At 31.1% G+C, this 20,609-nt stretch overlaps 2 protein-coding genes across 2 annotated transcripts; both read right to left on the reverse strand.

The window, feature by feature from the left end:
* Window positions 1–2,945: 2,945 nt before the first annotated feature.
* LOC137809461 (uncharacterized) lies at window positions 2,946–4,292 on the reverse strand. The gene is made up of 2 exons (XM_068610570.1): window positions 4,210–4,292; window positions 2,946–3,882 (listed from the first exon to the last, which is right to left on the reverse strand). Exons 1-2 carry the CDS (start codon window positions 4,290–4,292, stop codon window positions 2,946–2,948), a joined length of 1,020 nt encoding a protein of 339 aa, XP_068466671.1.
* Window positions 4,293–13,972: 9,680 nt separating this feature from the next.
* Window positions 13,973–15,819, reverse strand: LOC137811883 (uncharacterized). The gene has a single exon (XM_068613741.1). The coding sequence runs from the start codon at window positions 15,569–15,571 to the stop codon at window positions 14,129–14,131; it is 1,443 nt and encodes a 480-aa protein (XP_068469842.1). The 5' UTR covers window positions 15,572–15,819; the 3' UTR covers window positions 13,973–14,128.
* Window positions 15,820–20,609: the final 4,790 nt, after the last annotated feature.

The raw sequence follows: 20,609 nt of genomic DNA on the forward strand, positions 1-20,609 counted from the left end.
AGCACATGCCTCGAAAGCAAGGAAAAATAAATGAAATAGAAGTATGTCTGATATGTATGTACTTATCGATCGCGGTCTTTCAGAAGAAGCTCCTCTTGACCCCTGTTGAAATATGTTACGAAAGACCAAGTCGAGTACGTAATGGAAAAGCCAGACTGAGGACTATGTGGGCTACATTCTAGAGGGAGGACTATGTCGACGAAAGTCCTCTGAGTAGGTTATTACTGGCCCACTATTTAGAACGATTGGGTCGAATACGTGAAAAAGTGCACAAAATGCCAAGAGCATAGGAACCTGGTGCAGGCTAGACCTGAGATGCTACACCAAATGAATTCCCCATGAACATTTGCAATGTGGAGAATGGACATCATAAGATACTTCCCTCTTGGCAAGGGACAATGTCCATTCTTGTTAGTATGAGTCAACTACTTCATAAAGTGGATTGAAGCAGAACGTTTAACCTTTGTCTTGGTAAAAAAAAGTTTAGAGATTTGTATTATATATTGTTATTTCATATCCCATTCAAAAATTACTGATAACAGGTGAATGTTCATCGACCGAGGACTCATCAAGTTTTATAAAGGGCTGGACATTCATCATGTCACTAACTCGATAGAGCACCCTCGAGTTATTAAGAATGTCATCATGAACGAGTTGAAGAAGCAATTAGGAATCACTAAATGAAAATGGAAAGAAGAGTTTTCCAAGATCTTCTGGTGTACAGGTGAACACCTTAGTCGTTAACACAAGAAACCCTTTATAGTTTAACATATGGAACTGAATCCATGATCTTTGTAGAGGTCGACCAACCCTCTTTAAGAAGACAACTTATTGACATGAACATCAACCACCAAAGCCTAGCCATCAACCTATACCTACTCAATGAATTTAGGGACAAAGATTGAATTAGGGAAGAGGCTAGAAAAAAATATAAGAGTAAGGAGGTATAACTCGAAGGTCAAACTCAGAATTTTTCATGAAGGTCTCATATGGATAATAGGAGTGATGCAAGAAAAACCGAAGACAAGTTCTTGACCAACTATAGAGGACTATTCTGATACAAAGCAAGGAAAAGAACGAGGCATGTCGACTAGAACATCTCTTGGGCAAAATAATTCAAAGAACATGGAATGCGACACATCTCAAGTTTTAGTTTAGTTAAATTGTAATATATTGATACTTTAAGTGCACTCTTTCATTACTTTATTGTTTCCTAAGGAGGGTTTCAGTCGAGAAGGTTTTAATGATGCACAAATAAAACTACTCATCTCTTATTCAAGTGTTCAATTTGCAATCAAATTCGACTAAGGAAGTTTCAATGTAATCACTCTCGATATATGTTAATTTACATTGATCCCTCTCGAATTTGAAGGATTCACTAAGGAAGTTTTGCAACAGAGCGATCTCTCCTGATTACCTTAAACATAAAAATAAAAGAAAACGACCATGGAAGTTTTCGCAAGGGAATAAACCCTCTCAATTACCTTAAGCTTAAAGATAAGTCGACATAAGAACACAAATGAATCAACGTTCACACCTCAACACATTCAATTAAACGGGAAAGAAAAATAACATATGGAATAAAAGTAAAAATTAGAATTATGATTAATAAGGATTGATCTCGAAAATTTATTACAGAAGATATACAAATGTGTCGGTTGGCATTCACTTACAAAAAAGTATCATTCTATAGCCAATTACAAAGGATGCGCAAATTGGAATACAAACAAGAAAACTTAGTTACTTTGCCCCCGCGACAATCCTCAAGCCCTTCTTGGTAGGACTAACCTTGGCATTCTCTTCACGAGCAGGAATGTCTTCAACAAGAACTAGCTGCCCCTGGTAGTAAAAGGACTTGGATGATGTCACCTCCCGACCATGGGGACGCTCGTGGCATATGATTTTATCATTGACGTCCACCGGTACATTTTGAAAAATATTGGATAACTTACTCATAACCGAACCAAAGAGGGAGGGCACTCTTGGCTTACTTAGTAGCAAGATTCTTAACTTGTTCCCGACATTCCCCTATCCTAGAGAATGAAGTCTACCACACAACACTGGATAATGAATAAAATTAATTAAAATACGCTAATCAGTCCATCAAAGTAAACGAAGATTAACCTTGAAAGTCATGTTAAATTATGATTACCTACACAATAATCTCACTCATGTATGTATAAATAGGTTGACAACACCAAAGTAAAATTTACGTTTTGATAACATTAATTACTTCAACCGCTAAAAATTGACTTGAGCATTGAAGAACTTTTTACAAATACTCTCTAATTTAATAAGATTCAAGAAGAAGCTATCAAATAAGATGAGTAGATCATCTTGAAAACATTGAAAAATCATCCTAAACTAGAGGCAAAGAGACTCTCCCTAATCACGTACAAGAACATATATTAAAATTTTAATTCCAATTACTTTCGCTCCTTTATAGTTTATTTTATTTAATAAATAATGACAATCCATATAAATTCCACCCTATTCATCAATTAATTTATAAAAAAAATAACTAAGATTAAAAATGGATGAATTTATGTCCGACAAATTTGGCGCCGTGTATATTCTGGTACCTTGGGAGAAGTGTAGGATGAAAAATAATTAGTTAATAGGAATAAGTTTGCTGTCACCACTTGCAATTTTAGAAACCCATAATAATGAGTAATAATTAGTGTATTGAATGATTGAAAAGGAGAGCGAGGGCATAATATTGTAGTTTTGAATCTCAATTGTTGGTATTAACCAACCATTTCCAACAACATAAGTACCTACAAAACATGTTATTTAACTAAGAGAAGGTCAACTTAGAAAAACAAATGGCAAAATGGTCACGTTCATTGTCTATAAAAGGCAACACTCTTCATTGGAACATATGCACATTTGGTCTTCACTTCAGTATATCAGCAACTAATTGAAATTCTACCAGCCATGGCCTCTTACTGCTGCACCAGTTTTGCTTTAATCATTGCTATTTCCTTTTCAACCATGGACATAGCATTACCAGCACGAGCAATTCGGCTACCTGGATTAACTTTACCTGAATTACCACCTCTACCTTCAGTCACATTGCCAACTCTACCTCCAGTCTCATTGCCACATCTAAGAGTACCACCTCTACCTTCAGTCACATTGCCAACTCTACCTCCAGTCTCATTGCCACCTCTAAGAGTACCACCTCTACCTTCAGTCACATTGCCAACTCTACCTCCAGTCTCATTGCCACCTCTAAGAGTACCACCTCTACCTTCAGTCACATTGCCAACTCTACCTCCAGTCTCATTGCCACCTCTAAGAGTACCACCTCTACCTTCAGTCACATTGCCAACTCTACCTCCAGTCTCATTGCCACCTCTAAGAGTACCACCTCTACCTTCAGTCACATTGCCAACTCTACCTCCAGTCTCATTGCCACCTCTAAGAGTACCACCTCTACCTTCAGTCACATTGCCAACTCTACCTCCAGTCTCATTGCCACCTCTAAGAGTACCACCTCTACCTTCAGTCACATTGCCAACTCTACCTCCAGTCTCATTGCCACCTCTAAGAGTACCACCTCTACCTTCAGTCACATTGCCAACTCTACCTCCAGTCTCATTGCCACCTCTAAGAGTACCACCTCTACCTTCAGTCACATTGCCAACTCTACCTCCAGTCTCATTGCCACCTCTAAGAGTACCACCTCTACCTTCAGTCACATTGCCAACTCTACCTCCAGTCTCATTGCCACCTCTAAGAGTACCACCTCTACCTTCAGTCACATTGCCAACTCTACCTCCAGTCTCATTGCCACCTCTACCTCCAGTCACATTGCCACCTCTTCCACCTGTTCCAGGTTTGCCATCTCTACCACCGGTTTTGCCATCTCTACCACCTCTTCCAGTTTTGCCACCTCTTTCTTAAGGGCATAGCCATCTTCGCGCACTCTTCCTAATATCCAACCACTTTACATCCCATTCCTTTCTCCACCACCTTCAACCAACATTCTACTTTGGATTTGGATTTAGGGTTCCTGTCATTCTGCATGCTTTCAGTCAAGTTTAATAAGTGATTTTATAATGATCACATAAATTATGTAACTTGTGTGTTGTCTGTTTTCTGTTGTTGGAGACAGTTTTTCTTTTTTAGTGTTCCATTTCCTTTTCGCCTTTGAATACTTGTATTTCTGTTGCACTTCTGCATTACTCTATGTAGTGTATGTACCTAGAGTCGATAGACTCATTACCATAGAATGAATCTATTTTATCATAAATTTTTCTTTCTTCTTCTCTTTCCCACAATATCATGTGTATAGCTAATTCTTAATACCCTAACTTCGTAAAGTGTTATAGTTAAAATTGAATCGGACTGTTATATCAGATGTTATTTGTATATATTAACGAAGAAACGGAAGCTTGGATTTCTAAGAAAAATGTAGAAAAAGTGTCTCGGTGATGAATAAAGAAAGACAAGGAACGCTAATTGGACATTAATACAAAACTAACTACTTTTCAAAGAGGAAATATACCATAATCGGTTTATAATAATAACAATAATACTTTAAATAATAATAATAATAATATATAAAATAAAAATTATGTTATTATAATATAATAATAATAAAATATTACTAACATAAATAATAAACCTAAACTTATAAAATAATAATAATATAAAAATAACAATTACAATAATAAAAATAATGAAATTATAAAATAATAATAAATAAAATAATCAAAATAATTTTATAAAATTATAATAATAATATTAACAATATCGAATTAATTTTAATTTTAATTTTTTGAATATTTTTAATACATTTTTAGATGTATTATGTTAATTTCACTAAAAAAAATCAATATTATCTACAGATTTTTACCCACGGATCTACAAGTTGGCACGACTTCAGTATGACAGGGTAGAAGTCGTACCAAGTTGGCACGACTTTAGTATGACATAGCAGAAGTCGTGCCTAATTGGGACGACTTCTGCATATAAAGTCGTGTTAATTAGGCACGACTTGCTTAAATTTGTAATTTTTTTTAAACGAACCCCATTTTGATAAAAAAAAAAAAGAAACTTTATCATAGTCAAAAAAATCACTTTTTAAAGAGGAAATATACCATAATCGATTTATAATAATAATAATAATAACAATAATATTTTAAATAATAATAATAATATATAAAATAGAAATTATGTTATTATAATATAATAATAATAATAATAATAATAAAATATTACTAACATAAATAATAAACCTAAACTTATAAAATAATAATAATCAAAATAAATTATATAAAAATAATAATTACAATAATAAAAAATAATGAAATTATAAAATAATAATTATAAAAGTAATAATAACAAAAATAATCATAACAATAATCAAAATAAATTTATAAATTTATAATAATAATATTAACAATATCAATTTTTTTATATTTTTTTTATGAAATTTTTAATACATTTTTAGATGTATTATGTTAAGATAATTTGTAGTTTTTCTTTTTCAGTTGGGTTCGTGAATTGTAAGAGAATACTGCTTTAATCAAGTCATCCTAATTTTATTTTGCGCTTGATTATTTAATTGAATTCTCTTCTTCCACCGTATTTTATATTGTACGGTTCTACGTTTAATGTTGATTAGGCGTTGAATTTTACACTATTTTTGTTTTATTTTATTAAGTTTTACAAATTTATAACTATTTCTACTTAAATCTTTTATAACTATTTCTATTTAAATTTTATTTAATTTTATCAAAATTCATTTTCAATATTTTTGCATATATCAACAAATTTATTTTATTAATTAGTTCATGAACTGTTACAATAATAATGTTTTAATGAGATGAAGTTTCATATACAAATAAATAATCATATTTCGTTCTAAATTATGTTTAACCACAAGCACTACGAAAAAAACATGTAAATTGTAGCTATTTTAATATGATTATTAAAAAACGCCTCAATTATCATTATAATACGAAGTTAACAAGGGTCACATTTTTCCTTTAAAATATGTCATTTACAATCGTTATTTTATGATAGTAGACTATTCTTCCACATTTTTGTTCCTTCCACAGATCTGAGTCCGTAGGCAAATTCAGGATTATTTACAGATATTACTTACGAACAACATTACCTACAAACATATTGAAGGACAATTGGAAGACCCGGGGCTGCCACGGGATCCACATGAGCAAGCGCTACGCTTCTTGTGACCCACAGATTCTGAATCCGTAGGTAAATTCAGCATTACCTACTAACTATTACTCATGGATCTTATTACCTACCATTTTTACCTCTATTACATACCAACAATTATCATAATAATTATATACATAATATTAAAAATATTAATAGAATATGAAGAATTATAAAATCATAATTAATATTCATAAATAATAATAACCATAACTAATTTATACATATTATTAATATTATAAAATTAATAATATTAATATAATAATTTAAATAATAAAATTAGTATTATATTAATAATATGAATAATAATAATAATAATAATAATATTAATGATATTAGTAATATAACAAAATTAATAATATGAGTAATAATAACATTAATAATATAAATACTATTAATAAAAATATTTCTAAAATTAACATTATTTGTAATATTAATAATATTAACACTATTTATAATATTTAAAAATATTAATAATATTAATAAATATTTAATAATATTAATAATACATTTTTAATATTATTTAATTTATATTTATAATTTCATACTCAACCTTCCCCTTTTTTTAAAAAAAAATTATTAAAAAGGTAGTACTTTAAGTAAGCTCCCGCCCAGCCACCATTTTTTGCTTAAAATATTTTTGTAAAGATGTAAAAATGAAATTTGTTGACATGAAATGTGTGGCTTTGGGTAATTAGGACCAAAATCAAAACTAATAATTAATTAACAATAATAATGCTGGTTTCATTCCCACTCACCACGGCAATGTTGGATTGTCAAACGCGTAGTAAACAATAACAATAAGTAATAAATTACTCTGTCGTTTTATTTGGTAAAAATACCCAACCAGTGCGTTAAACACAATGGTCCAAATAGGGCAATAACTTTCTGTTTAATGAAGGCTAAGTCCACTTAAAAAAGTAAATCGCAAAAGGATCACACTAACCTATAAGCTATATGCTATATATAATAATAAAAAATTAAGAATCATTGAATAAAAAAAGTGTATGAAAAGAACATTTTTTATTCACCTGTTAATTTCATCTATTGAATATATAGTGCATTTTCTTTCTATATCACTTTTTTGTAAAATAATTAAAATATTTTGTGAATTCGTATTTTAAAATTACATAAAAATAAAATCTAACGTAATATATTTAATAGTTTTAACATCTACAATAATAGAAAAAAGACATTTAAAATTACATATATGCAATCTTTATGAGTAGAGTTTGGGTTGAGTTTTATGAAACTCGAAATTTGATCATTAAAATAGTTTGAATTAGTTTTGAATGAATCTAGGTTGTTGTTTTTTTTTACTAAATTCCAATCAAAACCAAAATCATCATAAATAGTTGGGTTGAATTTAGTAAATCGGTATACAAATCAATAAATGATCATTATTATTTTTACCTTATTTTTTCTTACAAAATTAACTTTTATTAATTTCTGCTCCTTACCTTTATCCCCCAAAAAAGTGTATTACTAAATATTACGACTTTTCTCTATGTTTTTAAATTTTTACACTTTTATTCCAAAAAAAATTCTTTTAATTATTTCATTTAAAATTATTAATATTTTACTTCTTCTTTTTCTAATTTTTCTTCTTTAATTATTTTTTAAATTAAAAATAAAATAAGTACAAAACCTAATTCGGAATTCAGTTTCCATAAAACATTTCAGCTGGTACTCTAGTGACCATGCATCCCATCCAATGTCAGAATTCAACTTCCCATACTTAAAAAATTCTAATGCTTTGTTTGAATCATACATTGGTTTCAGAGAGATTAAAATAATAGACTTCAGAGAAAAAAATTGTGTAGGATGAGTAGAAAAAATTCTCATAATATATAAAAAAAAAAAATAAAGGAAGTATAACAATATGTAATTCAAAATAGATAGTAAAATACACCTAAGTTTATTAAAATCAATATAAAAAAGTTCAATTCTCACTCACTTACACTCTGTTTTTTCTACAAAATTAATGTAAATGCGAATGATAAATGTATTTGTATCACCGCAGATTTAAGAGCGTAGAAATACAAATAAACAAAATTTCATTCCTAACCTACATAGGAAGAAAACCAATAAAACTACGTATATCAACCAAATTTACTCTATTACCTTTTTTATTTAAACTCAAATATATTTAAACTGAAATTACAATCTAAATATAAAAGAGTATAAAATAATTAATTATTAAAAAATAAAATAATTAATTATATTATATTATATATAAAATCACTACAAGAAAAAAAGTCTTAAAGAAAATTATTTAATAGAAATTAATATAATTCTAGATATTGATTTAATTAATCGAAGTTTTTTCAACATTCATTAAATTTCAAAAATTTATTTTAAAATTTTGGTGGAGATTTTTTCCACCATCATTAAATTTCAAAGATTTATTTTAAAACTTCAAAAAAAATAAAAGAGGTTTTTTTAACCTTAATTAAATATCAAAAAATTATTTTAAAATCTTAACAAACTAATTAATAATTTTTCTTAAATTTTAAAAGTTTATTCTAAAACTTCAAGAAAATAATTGAGATTCTTTTCTAACATTCATTAAGTTTCAAAAATTTATGATAAAAAATTAATAAAATATTTATATTTTTTATTTAGAAGTTCTAAAATTTATGGTATTTTATGGAAATCTTTAAACTCATAATATTTATGGTAGGTTTTGAAAGACCTTGAGATTTAAAAAAAACTCTGAATAACACGTTCTCCAAAGATAATTTAATAAAGAAAACTACAACTATAAATAAATAACTTAACAAAAATTTTAAACCTTAATAATATAAAAATAAATCTCCGATAAAATCACTTTTCTTATATTATATACTATATTATAATACGTAATCAATAATATATATAATTAATGATTAGTCATTATAATATAACATATATAATCGATATATATATATTATTGATGATGAATTATAATATAACGTATAATTAATTTTATATAATTAAATATAATATAATATAATAATATTTAAAAATTATAAATATTAAATTAAATTTATGTTATAAAAATATATAATAATTATTTATTAAAATAATAAAATTCTAATTAAAAATAATAATAGTAATATATATTTTTATAATAAAAAAATAATTTTCTATAATAATTATGTTAATTATAAAAAATAAAGATAAAAATATTAGTTATTTAATATAAAAATAATTTTGTATCAAATATTTAAATATTATTTATCAAATTTTACATAATTTAAATTTTTTCTGGAATTATTTTTAATCTAGTATAAGAAATAATGTTTCATTAAAAATAATATTTTAATTAAAAAGAATTATAATTTACAGATAAATGAATTAAATTAATTTTTCAATTGTAACATTAATCATAAATTTTTATAATTTTTTATAATTTTTCTCTCACTTACTTCACAATAATCATCTCAAATTTAGTATCTAGTCTAAAGAAAACATGGGTGATTTTTCTTTTCTATGTTCAATTGGTTTCACTGCCCATGATATTTATAGGCACATCTGTAATCATTACTTGATCCGTTTTGAATTGGTTTACTGTGCAATTTGGCCTTCATTTCAGTATTTGGTTTCTTATAGATTAGGTGCATTAAAGATTGGACACTAGAGATAAGACCCGCTCACTTCTACAATCCGCTCATTCGTGTAAGTCCGCCTCCCATAAGATTATGTATCCCTCACAGAACCCACATAATATTTTTTTATTATTTTTTTATGATTTTTCAAAATTTTTAAGCAGTTTCATTTTTTTTTTAAAATTATTTATTCTAAGTTCTGAATATAAATTTGTATTTTAAATTATATAATCTAAATATGGTATAATTCAAAACATAAATTTTAATTTTTAAATTCTATAGATTTAGAATTTTCTGAATTTCATATTCTCGAACTAAAGAAAAACATTCCAAAATTTTAATTCATATCTCATTATTATACATATATAATGATAATAATACTATGAGGTCATTTACCTAATTCATCTAAATAAGAAAAAAATTAAATTTATTCAAAATTTGTTTTTTATTAGTTTAAAAAATATATATATTTTATGTCGGCTTACCTGCAAGCCAACCCTTATGCAAGACGGGTCAATAAAATCAACTTACATTTTTTATGCTAGATAGATCAGCCTGCATTCTCATCCCTAACTGAATCCAACACCCCAATATACCATTTTTACCTTCAAGTAAAATACACATATTATATTTCGTTACATTCTAAAACCAACCCACAATTAGGTATGACAAAGTGAGGCAGGCCAACCAGCGACCCACTGAGAAAAAACATGGAACAGACGGCCTATTCCAACCTGTTGGCCCACTTAGGTGCGCTCCACATAACCTGTAACCTGTGTGGGCCAAATACGCATGCGGGTTGGTTCGCATATCTTAAAAATCTAAAAATTTCTTTATGCAGCTCCATAATTTCATCATGCAGCCTTATATTTTAAAAAATCTAAAATTATCTATCACAAATTCTTCAATCTGGAATACAAATTGTGTAGTCTGTAATATTGTACAATTCGAAACACAAATTTTAACTTCTAACAGATTCTATAACCTAGAAGTCTTTGAATTCCAAAGAAAAAATATTCCAAAATTTTTATTTATATTTTATTACACATATATCGTGGGAATAATATTATAAGATCATTTAACTAATTCATTTAAATAAATAAAAAATTAAATTTATTCAAAAATATATATATATATTTTTTCATTATATATTATGCGGATTGATCCGCGAGCCAACTCTTGTAGAAGATGGGCTAATAAAATCAATTCGCATTTTCAGCACGGACAAACCAACTCAAACCACATTTTACAAATCAAATGCAACTAAGGCTTCTTCTTCTTGCACCCCTACATTTTTCTTCCTGCACTCCCACAATTTTGTGTATTCCGAAATTGGCCTTGACCTTTTATTTAAAATAAGGGCACTGTGAAATCGAGATTTGGGAGTTTGCACAGATTCATCAATCCGGAATTGAATCATTTTGTTTTCCGGATGAGGGTGTGCTCTGGAAGCAAATTCTGCATAAATTGTTGATTTATGAATTGTTGAATCTGGAAGCCTGATTTCTATTATAGAATGTTTGTTTTGAATTATGAATTTCTGAATGCGGAATACATATTTCTGTTATGGATTGGTATATCTGGAATGTTTTTTTTTAATTATGGATTTCTGAATCTCGAATGCATATTTTGAATTACAAATTGCTGGATCCAAAATTTTACCAGAAGCGTCACTCTGAAAATTTTTCAGATTTCATAATCCGGAATGCAAAAAAATAAATATGGATTCTTTATTCCATAAAACTATCGGAGTGTGTTGTCCGGATAATACGTATGAACTACGGAAAGGAAAATCCAAAGAAAAAAGGAACTGCAGATCCAAAAGAAACAAAAAATTTACTTACCTTCAAGAGAAACTACCTTTCTCCCACCAAGTTTTCAAGACACCACCCTGAACCACCAATAGAAATGCAAGATGGAACGGTGCCGCTAAGTGAGGAATGAAGTCCGTGGAGAGGCAATGGAGTCCGTGGAAAGACAATGGAGTCCACTCTGAGAGAGAAATGGAACAACGCTGCGGAGAGGCAAACAAAAAAAAAATAGTTTAAATTTAAGTGTATTTTAAGATTTTTAAAAAATAATAAATTTACATAATATTATCGAAGTATAGGACGAAAAATGTAGGAGTGTAGGAAGGACAACCCACATTGACAACTTTACCAAATTACATTAATTCAAATGTAATTATCACCTCTCAAATTATTTCACACACACTGTATTAGCACATAAAAACAAGTCCTTAAAATCCTTAAATTTATGGACCAACTTATGTAATAAAATAATAATTTTATTTTAAAAAATTTAAAAGTAATTTATTTTTATAAAATAAATATGTATATTATAATTTATATATCAATTTATTATTTTAAAACTAAAATTAATTCATTGATATAATTTGATATTTAAAACTATATTCTTCGTTTTAAAATTAAAGTTTAGTTTTTTAATGTAGAACGATATAGTAAAATATCATCATTACTTAAAATCTAGACTGACGTGACACTTAGACTCAACAACATCTTTTGTTTTCTTTTTGTTTGTATGGGTTGAAAAACATATTTGAAAGAATGAAAATAAAATTATTTATATTAAAGAAAAAAATATAATAAAAATAAATGAAATGTTTATAAATAATTTGATTGATGTAATAGAATAAAATAATTTAATATAAGAAATAACTTTAAAAATATAAATTAGAATTAAAATAAATTCTAAAAAAACCATAATAAAATTTTAATGAAAAATAATTTTAAAATTAAAATTAAAATATTTTCACTAAATATCAAAATTTAAATTATTAAAAAATATATATAAATATTTATAATTAATGAAAAATTATATATATCAAAACACAATTAATATGTGTGCTTCTCACATCACAGCTCCAATATAGCATTGAAAATTATTAAAAGTTAAATACAATTGATTATGTTTTAAACATAACATCTTTTTCGTTTTTTTTTTATATTTTATTCCTTATTTTCAAAGTTTCCTAGTAATCTCTCTATTTTATCTTTGATATTGCGCCTCTCTGATCCAAGTAAAGGTAAGTGACCAAGAGAGTTTTGCTGTCTTCAGATCGATAATCAGCTCTAAATTGAAGAATAATGTGTATTTATGGTCTTTTGCAGCAATTATCGTTATTTTGTATTCAATGACTTGGCTACTGCCGTAAGATCACTGCCAAATAATATTGATTACACATGAAGTCAAGCCTTCGGCGCAAACATAAAACTACGGGGAAAATGCAGACATCACCATAACAACCTAATAAAGGAAGACCATTCTTCCAATTTCGTTAAGCACCTCTCTTATCCTTCTTAATCACTATTGATATAGACAACTCCTGATGTCTGGAATGGTAAAAGAAAGTATAACTTTGTTATGAACTTATGATCACATTAACAGTTGAGATGAAGAAAACTACTCTTAATGGAACCAAATGTAAGCTTTGGAAAGAGAGATGCCATGTTGGGCTCGACCAAATTACAGTAAGTTAGAACTTTGAAAATGCTGAATCAGGTAAACAAAGTCTATTTTTCAAATCACGAGTGGCAAGAAATTACATGAGTAGTTAACAGTAACAGGTATCATCGCATCCCACAATTTTTTATTTAAAACAACACATTATGATGTTTTTAAACCTGGATAAAACATAGTATAATAGGAATGTGATGAAAGGAAAAGAATGTAACACATGTGGCCTCAACTTAAACTCCAGGATAAATGTTTCTTCAGAATTACATCCTCTCACAACATATTTCATTGTCACAACAATTGAACACAGTAAACTAAAAGAAACAAGTCAAATAACTAACAAGGGGAATATTCACCCAAAAATATTTTTCCTTGCAAAACCAGAGAGCTAAGCAAAACAACACGGTTGAAGAAAACAACAGCACAAAAAACAAAACAAACAAAATTTAAACAGACACATTTAAAATGGATTAAAAGTTTCTTTACATACAAGTTAATCGCAAAAAAATGGCGTTAGGCACCAACAGATAATACTTATATTATGCATTATGGTTTTCAAACACAGTCTGGAGTCAAAAACTAAGGGAAAGTCCAGAGCAAACTCTCCCATGCTTTAGTAATAAGTATGTGTACATGATCAAAACATTAATGAACTATTATATATATTATACAACAACAATCTACAGAAAAATGAAGTAATCCTCCTCAAATAATTCAAAAACTAAAGCAGAGACATTGCCGCAAATTATTACATAATTTAGCAATACAAGAATTCACAATAGCTCAGCATCATTTTTTGCATCTGGTACAAACATAAAAGTAACAGCATCTAAATTCTACAACAACAGGAAAAAAATGCATCTACAAGACTAGTGACCCTTAACCTTATCATCTGCCACAACATTGAGAATGGGCAAGCTACTGAGGAACTCATCAAGGCCTTCAAAAAACCCAATCCCTTCAATATTATCCTCAGCATGTCCAGCAGCATTCCCTTCGCGATCGCGCACTCCACGGGAAGGCTCCTCCACCTCATTGCTGAACTCCACATTCAAATCCAACTTCCCCAAGTTTCCAGCACCCCTCCTCCTCGAACCACCTAACGCAGCCTTCTTACTAGACTCTGCCCTCGCACCAGACGGCAAAGCAGAGCCAGCATTAGCTTTGGCACTAGCATTAGCATTAGCATTAGCTTTGGCATTAGCATTGGCACTAGCAGCTGTAACAGGATTAGCGGAACCCACATTCTCATGCTCTGTATGGACACCCCTCCCAGGTCTCTCCACTGTTTCCCTCCTTGCATCACCAGAATTTTTATTAACTCTAGTCCTCTTCTTCCCCCTCCTCTTCCCAACCCTCCAGTCTCCATCACCGGAATCATCGTCACTGGGGTCGGATAAGTCGATAAACGCGGCGGCAGCCTCGTCATCATAGTAAGCCCAATTCTTCTTAGGCTTGCTATAGGACGGCCCATTCGAAGGGCAAGGAAACAAAGGGGAAAACGGGTTCCAATTGGAGGATAACCCGTTCACGTCCTTCGAATTCCCAGAAAATCCCAACGGGAAAAACCCCCAACTACAATAGGAACCGTCTTTCCCAGTCAACGGCGGTGGCGACCGTATCACCACCGCATGAAACCCCCTCCGACAACTCTGACACCTCAAGGTACACTCCTCGTACCCCTTCGGGTATTCATACAAAACGTAACAGTAAGGGCACGAGGTCCAGAAACTCGTTACCCCGTCGTTTCCGATGGTTCGAGTAGACTCAGCGGACTCGGGACGATTGGAGTTCGGCCGAGTCGCCTCGGCCGAGTTAGCCCTCGATCTAGGGTTTCGCCTGGACGTGGGTTGGGAATGTACAGGAGGAGGAGGACGCGGCGGGGACTGCGGCGGTGGAGTGGTGAGCAGCCGGAGATCGCTGTCGTACATGGCTTTCTTGGCTGGGTTGGAAAGTACAGACCAGGCGTCGTTGACAAGGGAAAAGGCGTGGTTGGCGAAGGCGAAGAGGTTGCGGCTGGGATCGAGGAGGTGGGCGAGGCGGCGGTACTGAGAGGCAACGTGGTCCATGTTGGTGGTGTAGCGGAGGATTTGGAGGATCCCGTACCAGTCACGGTGGTCGTTGATTCGCGACTCTCCCGCCAGGAGCGTGTCGATCACGGTCAGGAGGTGCTCGGAGGCCTCGTAAGTCGGGTCGGACTCTCGCGCTCGGATCGCGAAGGAGCGCGCCCCGTGAAGGTCGCGTGCGCTAAGCAGCTTGTTGGCGGTGTAGAGCCACCGCTCCGCCTCCGCTCGGTTTCCTCCGCCGTCCATGGTGGCTCTGACTCTTGAAATCGGACAAGAAAGGACAGTGGAGTAAGATATTCACAGTGTGGGGGACGAGGGCACTCTCGTCATATCATACCGTAATAACTGAAATCGAATGATATGATACCACATGAATGTGGCTGGCCCAATCAATGTTTCTATTTTAACCCCTTTTTCTATTATTTTTATTCTGCTCTTCACTCCATCATAGTTTAGTATGCTCTCACTTTATTTGATGAGGTGTTGGATTTGTATGGCTAGTTTAATCCTCTAGACCCACAAGTAACCATTTCATTGGTTAATCTAATCATGCTAACTAAAAGAGAGAGAGCATAATCAATGGTCACAATTTCTCCTGCAGACAAACTTGTACTTTTGTTATAATGCCACCAAAATAAGAAGACTCTCAGTAATACAAATATACAAGGTTCAGCTCAGTGCAATAAAAACTTACCAAGATTATAAATATCTTTTTAAAACCGCGATTTGTAAAAATCCAAAAATAAACTGAAAATAGCTTTCTTCTATAAGCTACTTAAATAGTTAATTAAAATAAGTTAAAATGAAAACTATTTCCAAAACAGGATTAGAGAATCATATTTTTTCATGACAGTTAAGTATCAATAAAAGCATCTAGCTAATTTATGAAAACTAAAAGTTGGTCCATGTGAATCCACATCTACACCCATTCATATTTTGAAGGAAATTATCTACACAGAATCATAAAATAATATATTAAATTAAATAATATTTAGAAAACATGTTAAGAGTATGAACTTAGCGCTATGGAAAAATATGGAATTCAATGCCCAGTTGAGACGGGCTCAAATATTTGGAAAAAAATAAAATCAATTTTACTAACTGTAAGATACTGAAGACGTTTTATTCCAGCATTTCATATTTTCAAAATTTTTGAAAATATTGATTATGTATTCTACAATCCAAAATATAAATTTATATTATAAATTTTATATTATACAATGTATTTTTATTTTATTTTACAATGTATAACTCAAAATATAAAAATCTTATATTGCAAATATACAATTTAAAATATAAAAATCACAAATTTTAACTTTTAAATTTTAAATTTTATAATTGAAGATATCTACGAATTTCACATTATAAAATTAATAAACATTTAATAAAAAAATTAAAAGATAATTTGAATATTTTCAAAGTAAAGGGTGCAGAAAGAAACGCATGAAGGTGCATAATGAAATTGCCCATTAAGAAGTCCAAGTTTTGGGTCTTCTTCATCCAAAAAACTGTTTAATTTCAAAGTCCGCTTTTACTATTGTAGATGGACTGAGAACAAAAACATTTATTTAGTGATTTATATTCTCACCCTCCTTTTATCTTATAATTCGCATTTTATTTTAGTTTTAAAAAGACCAAAATACCTTACATTTCCCTCTTCTTTGAAATTCTTCCCCTATTACTTTCTCTTTTCTCTTATAGTCTGTTTGTTTCTCCAATAATACTAATAATATTAATAGTATTAATAATATTATTAATATTGTTAATAATATTAATATTATTATAAATGATATTAATATTGTTATTATAATTATTATTAATATTTTAAAGTAAAACTTAGGTCTTATATTTTTGTTGGAATTTTTTTATGGTCACTCAATCATTCACAAGTAAACTATAATGGTTTAATAATCCAAGATTTTTCTCAAATATGTATAAAAATATTTCATGCTTTAAAAAAAATACACGGAAATATTAAAAGATAAAGGTTAGATTTGATTGAATAAAAGTGAGGAAAATTAGAAAATCAACAAAAGATGTGGTATAATTAGCTTACGAGTTATAAACAACGTGAAAAGTGAAAATAAAATTATGTTGTACATATAATTTATTATTGTGTTTCGCATCTCATAGAAATAATACTACTATAGAAATATTTTATTTCCATTTTTCTCAACCAAACTATTATTATTTGGAATGTTTTTTCCCTTTAAACTATTAAAAATGCACTTGTCCGTTTTTAGGTTGGGGAACGATTATAACTTGGGTGACTGTTCACTTTGTAAGTGAGTCGTTATTTGGCATTAATGACCATCACAAGTGAAACGGCCTAATCAATGAGTCTTAGATGATGATGGGCTATTTATGGAGTAATGAATAATAGTTATATGCCTAATCTAAATGACTGATAACTATCCACTAGAAGGATATCACCTGATTATCCCATGAATATCCAATCTCTTACTGTTAAGAACTTACTCTTATTGACTTAAACATTGGAAAATCATTTACATGTGAACTTCTCCCTTTTCATTAAAGACTTGTTAAGGGTACCCATACTTAACCTTATGTATATTCTCTATGGTACCATGTGTATATATAGCTCCTCTGTTAACACAATAATACACATAAGTTTTATATCAAACATTTTCTCTTCTCTCTCATCCTCATCACATGGTATAGTGAGCTAGAAAGTTTTTTTCTCCGTTTTTCTTTCATGGCTTCCACTGCTTCCTCTACACCATCATCTTCTTCCACCTAGGCTCTCTCCACCAAGAGCTCCTCCTCTGTCTCTCTGCATCACTTTACTACTCCTATTCTGCTCAAACTAGATGATGAAAATTTTATGTTGTGGAAACAACAGGTTCTTGCCACTGTTGATGGTTTGTTGCTTTCTTAGTTTCTTGACGGGACTGACGTTCCTCATCGTTGCCTTTCTGCTGCCGATGGCACTGTCAGTGACAATCCTTTTGTCATCTCTTACAAGCAATAAGATGATTTGGTGGTTGCATGGCTTCTGGCGTCCATGACCACTCCGATTTTAACCCAAATGGTGGGTTTTAGCTTTGCAGTGCAGATCTGACATACGTTACACACGTATTTTTCTTCTCATACTCGAGCCCAGATAAAGAAATTGAAACTTCTTTTAAAGAATCCAAAGAAAGATCGTTCGATCTCCACATACGTTTTGGATATTAAACCCACGGTGGATGCGTTGGCTGCTGTAAGCACTCCTATATCTGTTGAGGATCATATCAAAACCATCCTTGATGGTCTTCCTCCTAATTTTGATCATTTTGTTGCCTCCATTTTGTCTATAATCAATCCTTATAAAGTTGCAGAGATCAAAACTCTTCTTGTGCAAAAAGAACGTCTTGAACGTCATCATCAACTCTATCCTCTCTACTTTCCTGCAACTGTCACTCTCACATCTTGGACTCCTTCGAATCCCACCAATGACAAAGTCAATCCCAAGTTCCATGGTACTCGTGGTGGTTGTGGGATTTCTCGCTCACAAAATTTCTCCCATGGTTCTTGCATCTCCCGTTCCCAAATCCATGGTTCTTGGAATTCTTCCAAACCAACGTGTCAAGTTTGCGCGAAAAATATGGTCATGCTGCTCTCCAATGTTGGCAATGGTATGACCATAAATCCAATCCACCTCCTCGTGCTAATATTTCTCAGTTTTCGATCTCAGATACAGAACCCAACGATGCGTCCCTTCTGGGCATTAATTCCACTATTGAGGATCCAATTTGGTATCCAGACAACGGTGCTACGCATCATGTAATAAAAGATCCCACTGTCTACTCAACCAAGCAACCATATAAAGTCACTGAAACTGTTAAAATGGGTAATGGTTCAAGGTTTGTCTATTGCTAATATTGGATCTGCAATTTTTCGTTCTTCTCTCACTGATAAACCCTTAATCTTGAGCAATCTTTTACATGTCCCGTTGATAACCAAAAACTTACTTAGTGTTTCTAAGTTTGCTCGTGATAATCGTGTGTCTTTTCAATTTCATGTTGATCATTGTTGTGTTGTTGATCAGGCTACGAACAAAGTTCTTCTTCGCGACATTCTTAAGGATGGTCTATACACTTTTCCAACCATGCACACTCCTCATACGTTCTCTATTTTTCATACTTCTTTTGTAACTAATAAACCCACAACCAATGTTTGGCATGAACGCTTTGGTTATTGTCATCCTTGAACTTTAAAATTTTTTTTATATAATTGTAATATACGTTGTTCTTATGATATCAATTTTTGCTCTGCTTGTATGCTTGGTAAAAATCAACAACTCCCATTTAGTTCTTCTGTTACCATTTATTCTAGTCCGTTGGAACTTGTTTTTGCTAATGTATGGGTCCTTGCTCCTATACCTGCTTCAAATGGTGCAAGGTACTACATCTCTTTTCTTGATGCTTACACAAAATATACATGGATATACATTCTTCGTACTAAATATCAGGTTTCTTTTGTGTTTTAAAAATTCAAAATCTTTGATGAAAACCAAACAAATTATAAACTTTGCTCTAATCAAACGGATAACGCCAAAGAATTTCTTTGCCTTAAACCTTTTCTTGAACATTATGGCATTCAACATAGACTTACATGTCCTTACACCCATGAGCAAAATGGTTCCATTGAACAAAAGCACATGCAGATTGTTGATATGAGCCTAACACTTCTTGTAACCTCTTCTTTGCCTCGTCGTTTCTGCGCAGAAGTGTTCATCACTTCTACACACATTATCAATGCGCTTCCCACCCCTGTGTTGAATGGTGATAATCCTTACGTTATGTTGTTTAAACGCAAACCTGATTATAATGTTTTCAAAGTGTTTGGTTGTGCCTGTTATCCAAATTTACGTCCCTATAATAGCCATAAGTTTGAGTTTAGATCACAGTGTTGTCTCTTTCTCAGATACAGTCCAACCAACAAAGGTTATATATGTCTCATACCCACTGTTAAGACTATTGTTTCTCGTCATGTTCGTTATGATGAAACTGCTTTTCCATATAACGAGAACTCAAATAGCTTTACTATGCCTATTGTTCCTGATAATCACACACATATGATATTTAACCAACATTGACTGTTGTTCATACTAATACTAATTATGGTAATGAGCATGTTGTTTCTAATATCAATTCTCCTACTGAAATTGGTGCTTCTGCAACTGATAATACTAAATGTCTTGCTCCTACTAATTTTCATCCCATGATCACTCGTGCCAAGGTAGGCACCATTAAACCCAAAATTTATACAATTGTTTCTA

This window comes from Phaseolus vulgaris, chromosome 2 (genome assembly GCF_000499845.2).
Source record: "Phaseolus vulgaris cultivar G19833 chromosome 2, P. vulgaris v2.0, whole genome shotgun sequence".
In the NCBI taxonomy this organism is placed as follows: domain Eukaryota; kingdom Viridiplantae; phylum Streptophyta; class Magnoliopsida; order Fabales; family Fabaceae; genus Phaseolus; species Phaseolus vulgaris.

What these genes read in the sequence shown, in the direction of transcription:
- LOC137811883 (XM_068613741.1), bottom strand. Translation starts at nt 15,571, where the DNA reads ATGGACGGCGGAGGAAACCGAGCGGAGGCGGAGCGGTGGCTCTACACC.
- LOC137809461 (XM_068610570.1), bottom strand. Translation starts at nt 4,292, where the DNA reads ATGATATTGTGGGAAAGAGAAGAAGAAAGAAAAATTTATGATAAAATA. An exon ending in AATGAGTCTATCGACTCTAG is followed by an intron (nt 3,883 to 4,209) that starts GTACATACACTA and finishes CAAAACTGGAAG; the next exon opens with AGGTGGTAGAGATGGCAAAA.